Below are 16,829 nucleotides of genomic sequence, written 5' to 3' on the forward strand. Positions count from 1 at the left end.
AATCAATAAATGTGGTATAGAGCATTAACAGAATGAAGGATAAAAATCTTTTGATCATTCAATTCATGCACAAAAACATTTAGTAAAAGTCAACAACTTTTCATGATTAAAAAAAAACTTCCAACAAATTAGAAATAGGAGGAACATACTTCAAAACAATAAAGGCTTTATATAACAAGCTCAAAGATAACACCGTACTCAATGGTACACTAAAAGGTTTAGGAATTTTCCTGTAGCATCAGAACTTTACAGAGATACCCACTCTCCCCAGTTCTATTCAAAATAGAACTAGAGGGCCTACCTAAGGCTATTACTCAAGAAAAAGAAATAAAAGTCACTCAAGTTAGGGGAAAAAAGGTAAAAAGTCCCTATTCGCTGATGACTTGATCTTATATACAAAAAAAAAACTGTAATGCCTTCATGAAAATAAAAATTAGTTTGATGAAGAAAAAATGTAGTTTGATGAAGGAATACAAAGAAGAGACAAATAAATGGAAAGACATCTTATGTCCATGCATCAGAAGAATACCATCAAAATATATAGATGCTATCCAAAGCTATCTACATATTCAGTGCAATCCCTATCAAAATTCCAATGAACTTTTTCACAGAAATAGAATAAACAATCCTAAAGTTTAAACAGAACAATGAAAGGTGTCAAATGGCCAACATATTTTGAGTGAGAAGAATAAAGCTACTGAAATCACACTTCCAGATTTTGAATTATATCACAAATTTACATTCATCAAAACAGTATGGCACTGGCATGAGAATAAACACTGATATCAATGGAATGTAATAGAAAGCCCAGAATTAAGCCTTTAACAAATGTGTCAAGAATACATAATGAAGAAAGGATACACTCCATGATTTAAAAAGCTTTAGGGAAATTAGATAACCATATGAGCAAAAAAGAAATTCTATTATCCTCATGTTATACCATACATGATAATCAGCTCAACATGTATTAAATATTTAAATGTAAAACTTGAAACCATGAACAAAGAGAAAGGAAATACAGAGGAAAATTTCCATGACATGGCTCTTTCCAATTATTTCTTTCTGTGACATAAAAACACCAACAAGAAAAGCAAAAATAAAAAAGTGCAACTGTACTAAAAAGAAAAGTTTCTGCAGAGCAATTGAAATAATCAACAGAATTAAAAGGCAGGAAACTCTGGGACAGGAGAAAATATTTGCAAACCACATATCCAATAAGGAGTTCACACCCAAAATATCTAAGAAATTCATCAGACTCAATGTCAAAATATTAAAACAAAAAAAAAAACCCAAATAACCCAGTTAAAAATTGTGCAGTGGACTGAATAGATATTTTCCCAAAGAAAGCAAATGATTAGGCAACAGAATTATGAAAAGCTTCTCAACATCATTAATGATCAAGGAAATGCCATTAAAACCACAGTGAGTTATTGTCTCATATCTGTTAGGATATTTATTATCAGAAGTCACAAGATAACTAGTGTTGGTGAGGATGTGGAGGAAAGGGAACCCCTTATACAGTGTTAGTTGGAATATAAGTTAGGATAGACATATGGACAACTCTATTGAGGTTCCTCAAAAAATTAAAAGAAAAACTACCATATGATCCAGCAATTCTACTTCTGGGTTCATATCCTGAGAAAATAAAATCACTATCTTCAAAAGGTATCTGTAGTTCTCAGTGTTCATTGCAGCATGATTCATAACAGGTAGGATATGGAAATAACCTAAATGTATGTGAATGGATGGGTGAATGACTAAAGAAAATGTGAGATACAAACACATGTAAAGTATTAGTTTTAAACAATCACAAAACCCTGTCATTGGGGTGGTAGCATAATGCCATGTACAATATGTCACACTGGTCAGATATGTCAAATGTCTTATCAGGCAGTCACAGAAGGACAGATACTGCCATGATTCCACTTTTATGTGGAATCTAAAAGAATTGAACCCACATGACAGTGTGTAGAGTGGTAAAAAAACAGGAGTAAAGGGTTGGGGGAAATCAAAGAGATGTTGTTCAAAGTACACAAACTTTCAATTATATAATGAGTAATTTTCTGATGACTACAGTTAACCGTTTTGTATTATATACTTGAAATTTGCTAAGAAAGTATATCATGAATATGCACACAAAGGTAGCTACGCAAGGTGATAGGTATGATAATTATATTGATTGTGATAATTATTTCACATATGTCCATATAATAAAATATTACATTATACAACTTAAATATACCCAATTTTGTGGATTCTACCTCAACAAAGATGAAAAAAATTAACACTATCATCAAAGTATTGAAGTGCAAAATCTGTAATGAAGAATGATTTGAAAATTAAATTAGAAACAACTAGAAGATACAGTATGCAAGAATAGACCTGGAAGAGCAAAGCAACAAGAAACTAAGTGGCATAAAAGCTCCTGGAGAAAAATTAATAAACGTTTATAGTTTGCTTCCCATTCAAGTCGATACTGTCTTAAGCAGGTCATGGCAGAGGTAATTGGGAAAAACAGGCAGATGTAGAAATATTTGGAGCTGTAGTCAGCAGGATTTGCAACTGGACAAGTGTAAAAGGAAAGGCAAAGATGATGGTGGAATTTCAGCTGGGATGGCTAAAGAAGAGTGATGTGATTAAAAGTAACAAGGAGGCCGTGGAGGAAAGAGGTATTGAATTTGAATTAACAGATATAGATGGAATAATCACCTTTAGAGCCATTTTATATAAAATGATAATTATGAGTAATATAAAATCTGTACTTTGGAAATTAGGTAAGAGTTTGTGTGTTTTTTTTTTTGTGTGTGTGTGTGTGTGTTTTTTGGCTAACAAGGACAAATGCCATAGGTAATCCATTAATATTGAAAACAAATTGATTTCCATAAGTGAACAGAGAAGCATCAGTCTCACCTCAGCTAACATAACATGACGCTATGAAAAAAGCTGATAAGCATCAAGAGCAATATTTTTATTGAGTCTAATTTGTATTTTTGTGTTGCATCTTATGGTGAGATGGCATCAAATTCCTTTCTAAAACCTGTGACTTCAACAGGCTTTGTGGTTTTAACCCCAAAGTTAATTTGTTATGAAGCCAACGCCGAAACCACACAGTTCAGATGGTATTAAAAGTTTCGTATTTTTCTTCCAAAACTTGAACCAGAAAATTGGGACTAACGGTGTGTAACTGATATTTCATTTCTCTGTCTTTGCCTCCAGCAACACCTCCACCTCCACCTTGGAACTATCAGCCACAGAACAGATTCACAGGATAATTGGGAAGCAGCAGTTCCAGGGATGATTCATGTTGCATTGCTGAGTTCGTTTTTTCTCCTCTGCCTCTGAGGTCACAGTGATTCTCTCTAATCTCATCCTGGGAGGGGATGTAGGAAAAGCCCTGGCCATTAAAATCAGGGGGAGCTTAGGTTATAATCCCATTCCTGCCCTTTCCTGCATATTCTTATCTGGGTCACTTGTGCTCTCTAAGTTTCATTTTTCAAAACTGTAAAATGCAAGCTGTCAACTGTTCCTTATAGGGTTAGTGCATTTGATGGGCAGTACATAATCCTAGTGGTTGACATAATGGTCTCAGGATATAGATACAGTGATCTGTGTCTTACATTACAGCTCTGTACCATTTGGGAGGTTATCTCCTTCTCAGTTTTCTCCATAAAATGGGGAAGACTAAGGCACCAATTATATTCAGTGTTCAACATCTATTCATCTCTAATGGACCAGGCACTATTCTAGATTCTTATAATGTAACAGGATTTTATGAGACAACACATGAGTGGTTGATTGCATTATTATGCCCATTTAGTAGCTCCCTCTCTTTATGAGGAATTTCTTTACCACCTTCCCGGGCTCCAGTAGCTGGAGATTACTTTCCTATCCCAATGTTAGACTCGACCAAATGGTTTTCTCTGGCAATGAAAATGGGCAGAAAAGATGTGTACCATGCCCTAATACTCACTTACGTGTGCTTCCTTTTATTTTTCTATCCTCTGACAATAGAATGTCCCAGACAGGGATGTGGTCCTTTAGCTGTGGTCCCAGACAGACAAGACACAAGGAAAAAAGATACATAGCTTAGAAGCATACAGCATTGCTGTTATTGTTCTAAGCCAAACCACATCCTTGAGAAAAAGAAAGAAATGTTTGTGGTTATAATCTACAGAGATTTGGCTTTCAAAAATTCTGACTGACATATAACATAGTATCTTGCATACAGAAGTATTTAATATTTTAGCGAAAAAGTTAAAATTGAAAATGAAGGAATATAAAACACTTAAACAGATAGACATCTCTGTAGCTACCCGTCCATCCAACAAATATTCATGGGTACTACCATGTGCCAGATACGTGTTAGGTACTAAAGATAAAACAATGAGCAGCTCCTGTGCCAGCTTTCAAGCAACTAACATCAATGGAGGGAGGGGGTAGGAATTCAACTCTAAGCATGGCAGGTGTTGTGGAGGAAAAAACCATAGAGAACAGCCGCAGAAAAAGTCAAAGAGATTATATAGATATAGTGTTCAGGGAAGGCTTTATTGAAGAAGAACTGTTGGGTAGAGATCAGAAGGAATTAAGGGAGGGAGTCAAGTGGACGTCTAGAGGAAGCATATTCCAGGAAGAAGGGAGAAGCAGATGGAAAAGCCCTGACTATAAATTGCCTAGTGCTTCAGAACTCAGCAAGAGGCCTTTGCATTTGGGAGAAATGAACTAGAGGCACACTGGTAGAAATTGATGTCATGAAGTCTGAGGGAGCGGGTCATTTATTCTAAGACATTAGCAGAAGTGTGATGTTTGCTCTGAATGACAAAGTCATAAGACGACTCTGGTGATAGAGGGATATGATCTTATTTAAGTTTTAAAAAGCCCATTCAGCTTTCTGTGTTTAAAATGGAGTATCTGGTTCAAGGATTGAAGCAGAGAGATCATTCAAAAAGCAACTGCAATAATCCATGGTAAATGAGGCTGGCTTAAACCAAGGAGTAATTAGTGAACGTGAGGAGCTATAATGGGTTCTTGAGAAATCAGAGGCTAATGGTTTCCCAGGTTAGTTAATGTGGAATAGGCAACTAGAAATGAACTCATTTTCCAAGATAGGAAAATATGAGGGAGTGGAAGAATAGAGAGAACTGGTTCATCAGGTATTTCCTTTCAGACATTGAGTGGTGAGGGTAAACTTGGTCAATTTTCCCTGCTTGCTGGCCTTCTGAGGAATTGGTTTTCTGTGAGTTCTACATAAAGCATGACACAGAGGGGTGAAGGCCATCAATCCTGCCATAACACTAAGGTGGAGGGAAGGACCAGAGGAGCACCATGAGGACTGAAATGGACCCCTTGGCTGTGCCTGGGTAGGGACTGTCCTCTCCTGCCCAGTGATGCTTAGGTGAGGGAACAGGATTGGAGGTTTAGTTGTCAGCAATTAAAAGTGCTGTTGAGTGCCAGCCTCTGTTCACTCCAGGGAGGAGACTCTGTCCCCTCTAAGGCAATTTAAGAGCCTCCCACATGAGTTCCAGGGCCACTCTCCAAGAATATGACTTCCAGCCTTAACTGGATCCCTGTGCACTATCCAGAATGAGTTTCCCCCAATGATGTGATTTCAAGCTTGGGCTGTGTTTGTTTTAAGTTTTTTTCCCTAGTTATTTTTGAGATGCTTATTAGACATCCAGACTGAGATGTTGAGTAGTATATAAATATGGAGTTCAGAGGAAAGTTTGGGATAGAGGTATAAATCTGGGAAACACATATTGTGTTTTTAATAGATAGAAATCTATAAAATGGGGAAGATGAAATGTTGACAACACTTAGAATATTTCAAGTGTAGCTCAGGAGTAAAATATAAATTCTCAAACACGATGTAATCATAAGGCAATCGGTTTGCTTATATTAACTCCTTGAAGATAAGGAAATTACATTGTAACTTCTGACATTTCTTCCTAGCATTTTGCAGGTGAGATGCCGCAGACATAACTGACTCAAATAATTTTACATGTTTGCAGATTTTAAAAGAATTGCTAGCAAAGATTTACAACCATCTTTCCAGGGTTAATTATTTGAGAAACAACAGAAGTGAGGGCATTTTAGGATATTTTTTAAAAAATGAAATATTGATTTTCTTGGAAGTTTCTCCAAATAAACATGTTTAGAAACATTCATATATAGAAATGTTCTCTCTTACCTGGGTGGAGGGTACAGTCCATGAATGACACATCATCAATTGCAATATCTCCAGTGAAGCCATCGCCCACAGAAGCCTCCACCAAAATCTAAGAAAAATGTAAAAAGTTATTGATGTTGTAAAGGACATTATATTGTGGAAGTTCATACCTGAAAAGGAACTCAGAATTTACCCAAAGATAAGCCTCTTCCAACCCTTTAAAAAAAAAGACTTCACAATGGTTTCCAAAGTGGTCATCTTGCCTCTCCTTGGCTTCCTCCAGTAACTGGAAATATTATTTGAGGGCTCTTTAGACCCATGGAGCACATTGCAATTCTGATGAATTTCAGTTTTCTGACATTTCACCATTTCAGATTATTGCTACTTTCCTATCACTTTCAACCTTAGTTCTGGATTTCCCTTGTTTTCTTCCGAGCCTTTAAGTATTGGAAGGCAATTTATTGTTCCCTGTTCCCTCTTTTGCTTTTTTCCTATCAGTAGTTTATCTATTTCCAAGAGTCAACTTCCTCATCATACTAGAAACCCAATGGCTCCCAGAATTACATGCCAGAATATACATTTTCAAGGGATTTAAAATTTTTCTCACATTGACCTTATTCCATAACACTTTATGAAATTGGGTAATCCTTATTAGATCTCCTTTGGAGCCACATTAATCACAGTGAACTTGGATGACATTTGTGCTGTTACTGGAGCTGCTGTTCCACAAAGCTACAGTAAAATATGAAATATGGACAAACCACTATAGTATATGGCATATTGTGATTAAGGCTGAGATTTACTATAACAGTATTAATCATGATGAATTATTTTAATACTTATGCTAATGTGTTGCATACTTACTAGGAATCTCGCCATAATTTAATGATAAAGAACTTCTAGCAAACTCAAACTTTTAACACGTTCTTTTTTCCACTATTATATGAACATAAGTTTCCATTTTATTTTTCTTCACCAGTGCTGTAAGTGGGGAGCTGAAATTATTTCATTTTTACAAATTCTATTATCCACCAAAAGTTATCACCTAAATTACCTAACAATGTTCTAGTCGAAGGAGAATTATAAAAGGTCAAATTATTGACCTTAAACCTCTTGCCAACTTGCCTCATCATTCCAAGCTTTCTTGAGGACTATCAGGGTTTTCTCCTCTGATTTGTCATGAAGGCTATTAATCAACTTGAGAAATGATTAAGCACCTAACTAGTGGGCAAATACAGTTAACCTGATATTGCCTGAGGAACATTTAATGGTGTTATTTATTCAAGAATGTTCCCGCTGCCTTACAAGTAATCACTCCAAATATAAAATGCATTTTTCTTTTCACCACTATCATGATTGAAAGAAATAATATAGGCAGACAGAAAAATAAATAAAAGCAGGAAGAAAGCCCCAGTACCAAATCACACAATTATTCTCAATAAACAGAAATCAGCCATCAGATTTTGGCAGAACATATTATATTTTTTTGTTTTATACAAAAAAAGAATCTGTAAATGATTGGCATAGAGGACAAGGCACAAGAAAAATTAATTACTAATAATAAATTATTTGGATCAATATGCAGATATCCATCTGCAATACAACACAAAACATGTTAACAAACAGCTCAGAAGAAATTCCAATAAAAAGGACACATTTGTATAAATAAGAATAAACAGAATGACTTGGCTACACTTCTTCATGACTCTTACTAATTTATTAATGAGAAGGGATTAAAAAAACTGACAACATCCCAAATTCAATGGAAAAGGTCATTGTTATACATCTGTAAGCTAAATTTAGTGATAGATATCCATTTCAATGTGTGGGCTCAAATGTTCTCCTTCTATTGTCAACAAATTGAAGAATTGGCCATTTATGAAAATTAAAGCAAAAAAAAAAATCTGTAACCCAGAGCAGGCCACACCCAGGTAAATAGCACCTCTGAGGAGATTGTGTTTACATAAGCTTATTTCTGTATTAGCTTTCTTCACATTGTATGAGAAGCTTGTTGTTGCTTCTATCAACATTCATTTCCAGTGGGAAAACACAGAAGCAATCCCAGAGAGAAGAGAGTGGGTCTCACTCTGACATACAAGTTAATCATAGTTTTTACCAAAAAACCTTCAATATGCTAATCCCCTAAGTGTTAGGATTCTTGAGAGTTAATGGACAATAGGTTCAAGTTGAGATGCTAAAAATGTCAAATTGTATGTCTAATTTGCAGTCTCTGTCTCTTTTGAATATTAACTCAGAAACTCATTACAATAAAAAAGCCTCTTGGTAACAGATCATATCTCAAGAACAAATTTTGAAACCTTGAGGTTTAACTCTATTTTTGCCCTATTTTAATTCAAGCTTATCAAAGGCTTTGTAAATTATGCTAAGGATCTAGTCTTAAGAAAATGCTCACTAAAGAGAATAAGTCCAAGTGTCTCTATTCCGTAAAATTCACTTTCATCTCTGGTGTTGGTCCCAGAAAGAAAGGAAGCATCATAAAACACAAACATTAAGCATTGAATGCAAGATATTATTGCCACTCTAGAAATTAGGGAAGCTAAATTGTGCCTAAGTACCATTAGGATATTACTGAATGACTTAAAGGGCAATTGAAACACCACTTTAGTCTAAGTGGCCTGCCTTATCTGTAGAGACCAATTCTACCTACATCAGAACTATCACTGGTTTGGACATTTTTTGAAGTCGACTAACTCTTCTAAATTGTTCTTTTCATGAGCTGCTGAATGCTTCAAATAAAGATGGATTGGCCTTGTCAACTACATGGGGATATTTAGCCTCAAACATTAATTAGGCTCTAGGGACTTTTCTGAAGTGATCACCCTATATATTTAGGAAACTGAATTATTGACCCTAAATTTTAAATGACATGGAAAGTATTGTCATCAAACATATGCACACATACATTCGTTTTAGGTTCTTTTAACTCATAAGAAAAAATAGAAATAATTCATTCTGCCACCTCATTTCCATTTAGCAAACGTATTTCAAAAATAATATTAAATCCCATTCTTAATATAATTTATCTTCAAAAGGATTGAAAAGAAAGAAATTATTGTTTAAAATTTATAAAAATCACATAGTCTATATAAAGCAGCTGCAGCTCCAGTGTGTTGTGATGGGAATCCAAAATGCTATAGGTACTTTGGAAACTGATCTGGGTAGTTTCTTAAAATTTAAACAAATGCTTCCACGAGACCTGGCCATCTTGCATGTAGGTATTTGTTTGACCAAGAGAAATGGAGACATATGTTTAAACAAAAAACAATTCACCGTTTTTACATAAGATGTATTTATAATCTCCAAACACTGAAAACCACCTATATACTTCTCAACTGTGTGAATAAACAAATTGTGGTATATCTACACAAGGGAATACCACTCAGCCAGAAGGAGGTACAACTGAAGATACATGCAACAACAGGTGTGGATCTCAAAAGCACTGTACTAAGTGAAAGATGCCAGACTCAAAAGGCTACCTACTTTTATCAATTCATTTATCTGACATTCTAGAAGAGTTAGAACTATAGGGGGAGAAATCACTCTTATGTTACAGCAGCTGAGGGCAAAGGGGTTTGGGCAGATGGACTGCATAAATAAGTGGGAGATATGAGGGTAGGATGTTGTGATGATTTGATCTTAAAGATCCTCCAAAGACCCTTATTTTAAAGGTTTAGTTACCAGTCTGTGGCACTACTAGGAGATGGTAGAACCTTTAGAAGGTGAAGGCTAATGGAAGGAAGTTAGGCCACTGTGCCTTTGGAGAGGACATCAGGACTCCAGTGTGTGTGTGTGTGTGTGTGTGTGTGTGTGTGTGTGTGTGTGTGTCTTTCTTTCTCCTCTCTCTCTCTCTGGCCACCTTAAGGTAAATAGTCTTCCTTGGCCATGAACTTGCACCATTTTGATGTACTGTGGTACCACAGGGCTCAAAGCAAGCAAACTAGGCCAAGTGACCAAGGACTGCAACCCCTGAAACTGTGAACCAAATAAACATTTCCTCCTTTAAGTAGTTTATCTCATGCATTTTGTCACGGTGATGAAAAGTTCATTAAGACAGATGCAAACATACTCTGTCTTGGTTGTTTTGGTTGGTTATACAATCATGCACACTTGAAATTTGTACAACTGCTCAGCTAAACCCAGAGGAAATTTACTGCTTTGGTATATCTACACAAGGGAATCAAGAATCAAGTTAGCTTGCCACTATATCATATAATCTTTTGGCATCATATTATAAATTATGTCAATAAACAAATAAAAAGAATTTATTCTATATTTATTGCCATAAATCATCAACATCTCAACTATTACTTCTACATTTTTCTCAAGTGCTAATTGTGTGCATAATAATTTACAACTGGCATATGCTAACATTAAGCATCTCCATCTATTTTTCAATTCAGCTAGGAAAAATCGTCCCTTACTATATACTAATAATTCTCCTGAGAATATTTATAATTTTCCTTTTACTTCTTAATGGTATCCACTTATTTTTAATTTTGTTTTCCAATTAAGAATGCAGGGGAAAAAATGAAAGGAATTATCATACCTCTCTTTTAACCTGATTTTATACCTGACTGAAAGCTGATGTAGTTAACTCCTATAAACTCATTCAGACAACCATCTAATATTTTATTATATAACCTACAATCCTTGAGGACTCCTTAAAGTCAGCTCGGAATCTCAAACTTTCCAGAATAATACTTAGGAAAAGATTTGCTGAACTCAACATAAAAGGATTTTCAGTCATCTTTAGAATTGTTTATATAACCTTGAAATCATTCTCTATGAAAGAAAACTCAGATTTGGTCTGACAAATTTTATATTTCTAATTCCACTCTGTTCATATTGTTTACATAAAACAGTACAGAATAATTGGAGCTTTTTAATTATAATATCAGATATGAAAAACAACTTAAGCTGGATTTAAACAGGGCAAGGAGCTAGATATGGAGACAGACAATAAAAATACAATTGTGCTAGTAACATTCTAAGACAGATAAGTAGACCAAGCACTGTATGAAGATTGTTTAAAAGAAAAAAAAATATGATGTCTACCTTATCTGAGTTCTTATTTTAGGAGTATCATGACAAAAGTTTTGTCAATCTTTTGGTATCATATTGTATTCCTTCTTAGCTAATGTCTGGCTTTTTAACATCTGGCTTGCTAAGAACTTTTGATTCAGAAAAGAAAAAAAAAATGAGTGTCTAGTTAGGCATTGTGCCAACTACATTCTACACAAACTAAATTCTACAGTTTTTGAGAAGAAAAAAGTTCATGCCTGCCCTCTAGTATCCTACCACATAGAAAAGAAAAAACTAAATGGTGACCTACAGCTTAGACGGAACTCACTGGAGTTTAGTTTAACACAAATGTTTTCTCAAGTCAAATGGGTTGCCAACATTTTAAAAGAAGGCTTCTTCAAAGAAAGATGTTGCTTCTTGGTTGCTGCAGTTCTCAGCAATCCCTATTACCCCCAAAACATGAAGGCTGATTTTCAGTTGCCATTATTATCTGACCCCTGACATACTTCTGTCAAACCATCTACCCTGCCTGATTCTCACAGGAATTTGAGTTTATAGTTTGGGTGGCATATTAATTCAGACTCTGTGAAGGGTCTGAGATTTTTATTCTTGCCAAGTAACAAGTCAGCTTGCCACTATATCATATACAACTAGCAGAAGACACCAGACTCCTGATTTAAGATGATAAAAAGCAACAGGAAGAGAAGTACCTTCCTCGGATTTCCTAGTTCCCACAGGGCAACATAAAGAGGACAGATTTACTTGTACCTGTCGTGGGTCACATCTAGGGGAGGCAACCTGACAATAGGAGGCTCTAGTTGTTCGAGATTGCTGGCATTTCTGCACATTTTTCCTCTAGAAAGTGAGAAGTAGAAGAGAGCTTATTTCCACTATGGAATGCATCAAATATCTCAAAGTCAAAGTCATTCTGTTCTTTGCTCCCAGGCTGAACTATGCTGAACACAAGAAGCCCCATGAAGAATTGTCTCCCACCAAATGCCATTAGGTGGGGCTCTCTGGTTGAAATATTTAATTTGTGGAAAGCACATGGATCCCAAGTTCTTTGCTAAACATGTTTGTAAATTGAAACATACAGATCGGTGCAGCTTCCTTTACCCTTACATAATGCCTCATTTTATATGATTCTGAAATGAACAAGTCTCAGTTGCTAAGAGTCTCAGAGATGGCTATCTGTCTGCTATTTGCCCAGCTATGTTTCTACTTACCAAATCTTTTCTCAGTAGGATCTCTACAGTGTTGAGAGAAAGAGAGAGAAAAAGGAAAGAGTGATTGAGGAAAGATAGTTACTCAAACCCAAAGCATGCTTCTTTATTTACGTAGAAAACTTTCTGCTATTTTTTTAAAGGTAAAAACAAAAACATAAAGCTCACACATACATATGTGTCATCTATAAGTATTCAGATCATATGAGATAAATTTATGGTGGTTTTATTTCTTATTTATTTATATATTTATTTATTGGTACTGCGGATTGTACACAGGTATACTTTATCACTGAGCCACGTGGCCAGCCCTTTTTATTTTTTATTTTGAGACAGGGTTGCACTAAGTTGCTGAGGCTAGCCTCAAACTTGCAATTTTCCTGCCTCAGCTTCCGAAGTTGCTGTGAATATAGTTGCAGGCACTAGAGCACCAGGCTTTCTGTGCTTTTTAAAAGGGTTTGAAAACTATAAAGTGAAAAGAAGGAGTACTTCTAAACTCATGAGGCCAATACCACCCTGATCCAAAACCAGGCAAAGACACAGCAAAAAAAAAAAAAAAAAAAAAAACCTTCAGATCAATATTTCTAACAAACATAGATGCAAAATTCTCAATAAAATTCTGACAAATCATATACAAAAACATAGTACACCATGATCAAGTGGGGTTCATTCCAGGGATGCAGGTTTGGTTCAATCTACAGAAATCAATAATTGTAATTAATCACATCAATAGACTTAAAGATAAGAACCATACAATCATATCAATAGACACAGAAAAAGCATTTAACAAAATACAGCACACCTTCATGTTCAAAACACTAGACAAACTGGGGATAACTTGGGAACAAATCTCAACATCATAAAGGCTATCTACGCTAAGCCTCAGGCCAACATCATTCTAAATGGAGAAAAATTGAAGGTATTCCCTCTAAAAACTGGAACAAGACAGGGATGCTCTCTTTCACCACTTCTATTTAACATAGTTCTTGAAACCCTAGCCAGGAGATCCAACATGGCAGCGGGCGCAGAGAGATCAAGTCTCTGACCTATTCAGCTGCGCGGGCATAGGGAGTCGTAAACCGTCTAAATGCTGTTTGCTCAGGATCACTAGGCAATGCTGAGCTGAAGTGGATCTGGGGCGAACAGTCTGGGCCTCTCAGAACACACACCGAGCCCCGATCGGCTGAATTCAAGCTCCCGTTTGCCTGCTTCTTGCAGACAAACTGCTGTGACTCAGGACTAAACGATCCCTGTGAAACAACTGGTCAGCCCTTCTGCACCTACGGAGGTAAATGCCAACCAAGCCTTCATAGGCAGTGGCCACAGGATTGAAACGGGGCTTGGGAGAGCCAGTCAGGACCCACCCATTGCATTGGTCACCTGGCAAAGGGAATGAACTGTTGCCATTTGCATGGGATAACACCATGGCAGAGAACTGACTTCACCAGTATGCGGAGGAGGAGATAACTCCATTGAAACCGGCGGCGACAGGTGTGTAACCCCCTAGCCTTCGCTCTCCACACAGCGGGGAAACCTTAAGGGCCCCTCCCAGCTCTCCTGTGAGCGCGATAGCCAGACCGAGGGAATCAGGAGTGGCGCGGGACCTGTGGCGCGGAACTCCTGGCGAGGAACTCCTGGCTACCGCTCCCACCAGTGCTGACAACTGTGGTCTCTTGCACCAGCCACCGGGGGCGTGGCTACCATAGGGCAAGCAAAATTCACTGAGGGTTCTCAGCCCCAAGCTCTACAAACTTAGGGTCTGATGGAATGGCAAACAGGGAGAGTATGCCCAGTCATTCATAAAAATAGGGCTCCTGAGAGCAGCAGACCTGGCGTGTAGCCAGTATTGTGGTGAGCGTCACCAGTGAGCGGGGCCTGGTTTGAGGAAAAGTGGGGAAGTGACTAGACACAAGAGAAGGCCCTAGGCACTCAGGATTGGAGACCCGCCCAGTCTGGGAGGAGGAGCTGCTGCACAGTGATTGGTTCCCGCGTATTGAGAGGAGAAGCTTGGCCCGGTGGGAACAGCTCCACCTACTGGAAGAGAAGTTAATCAAACTCTAAGTCTGCATTTATTAATTTTTTTTTTTTTAATTTGGGGTTTTTTTTCATTTTCATTTTTTGGTTGTTTTTTAATTTTTTTATTATTTTTTAATTTAAATTTTAATTTTTTTAATTGTTTTTTTTTTTATTTTTTTATTTTCTATTTTTTTCTTTTGTCGTTTCATTTCTTTTCAATTTCCTTATTCCCCCTTCCTTGAATTCTACCTGCTTACTCTCATTCTCTTTAGTGACTTCTTCCCTTCCCTTCTAATACCTTTCCTACCAAGCATCAAATAAATTTATAGGAGTAAACAGTAACCCAGCAGTCAAACAGAACAAGAAGTAACATAAGCAGCATGAAAAAGCAAGGAAGAAAAGGAGTACAAACAATGCAGGACAGCCTAAATATTCAAGAGGACCTAGAGGCATCAGAAAAATGGTCAAATAAAGAACTCAAGGATTACCTTAGACAGATGGAATGGAACCTTAAAGAGGATATGAGACACCAAATTCAAACAGTGAAAGAAAACATTAAAAATGAATTACATAAACAGATAAAAGAAGAAATTAAGCATCTTTATCGAGAGAGAGAGATTATAAAAAAAATAAACAGTAATTCTAGAAATAAAGGAAACTCTAAACCAAATTAAAAACTCAAATGAAAGTATCACTAACAGAGTGGAGCAAGTAGAAGCCAGAACGTCAGATAATGAAGACAAAATATATCATCTTGAAAAGAGTCTAGCCAACTCAGAAAGGCTGGTAAAAAATCACGAGAAAAACATACAAGAGATGTGGGATAACATAAAAAAAACAAACTTAAGACTCATCGGGATAGAGGAAGGTATAGAGGTTCAAACTAAGGGAATGAGCAACATGCTGAATGAAATAATTATAGAAAACTTTCCAGAAATAAAAAAGGAAATGGATATACAAATTGTAGATGCATACAGGACACCAAGCATACAAAATCACGGTAGACCAACACCAAGACACATTGTTATGAAGATATCCAATATACAGAACAAAGAGAAAATATTAAAAGCTACAAGAGAAAGGAGGCAGATTATATTCAGGGGTAAATCAATAAGGTTAACAACGGATGTTTCATCACAGACGCTGAAAGCGAGAAGATCCTGGAACAACGTATTTCAAACACTGAAAGACAATGGATGCCAACCAAGAATTTTGTATCCAGCAAAATTAAGCTTCAGGTATGACAACGAAATAAAAATCTTTCATAATAAACGAAAGGTAAAAGAATTTGCAGCCAGAAAACCAGCATTGCAAAGCATCTTGAGCAAAACACTACACGAGGAAGAAATGAAAAACAATAACAAAACCATCAGTGGGAAGAGCCTCAGTAAAGACAGAGGGCAGGAAGAAAGCTAATCATGGAGAAACAAACTAAATTTAAAAAAAAAGAAGATAAATAATCAAACATGGCTGGAAGTACAAACCATATATCAATAGTAACTCTAAACGTTAATGGCTTAAACTCTCCAATAAAGCAACATAGGCTGGTAACATGGATAAAAAAAAAAAAAAACAAATCCAACAATATGCTGCCTCCAGGAGACACATCTGATTGGAAAACACATACACAGGCTGAAGGTGAAAGGTTGGGAAAAAATATACCATGCACACGGTCCTCGTAAGCAAGCGGGGGTGGCCATCCTCATATGGAATAAAATCGACTTCAAGACTAAGTTAATCAAAAGGGATAAGGAAGGACATTATATACTGTTAAAAGGAACCATTCACCAACAAGACATAACAATTATCAATATTTATGCACCAAATAATGGTGCTCTTACGTTCATAAAACAAATTCTCCTCAAGTTCAAGAATCAAATAGACCACAACACAATAATTATGGGTGACTTCAACACACCTCTCTCACCATTGGACAGATCCTCCAAACAAAAGCTGAATAAAGAAACTATAGAACTCAATATCACAATCAATAACCTAGACTTAACTGACATATATAGAATATATCAACCATCATCAAGTGGATATACTTTTTTCTCAGCAGTACATGGATCCTTCTCAAAAATAGACCATATATTATGCCATAGGGCAACCCTCAGTAAATATAAAGGGGTTGAGATAATACCATGCATTTTATCTGATCATAATGGAATGAAACTGGAAATCAATGATAAAAGAAGGAAGGAAAAATCATACATCACATGGAAAATGAACAATATGTTACTGAATGATCAATGGGTTACAGAAGACATAAAGGAGGAAATCAAAAAATTCTTAGAGATAAATGAAAATACAGACACAACATATTGGAATCTATGGGACACAATGAAAGCAGTTTTAAGAGGGAAATTCATCGCCTAGAGGTC

At 36.4% G+C, this 16,829-nt stretch overlaps 1 protein-coding gene across 1 annotated transcript in view; it reads right to left on the reverse strand.

The window, feature by feature from the left end:
- Malrd1 (MAM and LDL receptor class A domain containing 1) overlaps window positions 1-16,829 on the reverse strand; it is a 658,798-nt gene that overhangs the window by 465,275 nt on the left and 176,694 nt on the right. The window contains exon 19 of the mRNA XM_027928635.2: window positions 6,185-6,272. Coding sequence (XP_027784436.2) covers window positions 6,185-6,272 — 88 coding nt within the window. The remainder of the gene's footprint in view (window positions 1-6,184; window positions 6,273-16,829) is intronic.

The sequence above is a fragment of the Marmota flaviventris genome, chromosome 12 (genome assembly GCF_047511675.1).
Source record: "Marmota flaviventris isolate mMarFla1 chromosome 12, mMarFla1.hap1, whole genome shotgun sequence".
In the NCBI taxonomy this organism is placed as follows: domain Eukaryota; kingdom Metazoa; phylum Chordata; class Mammalia; order Rodentia; family Sciuridae; genus Marmota; species Marmota flaviventris.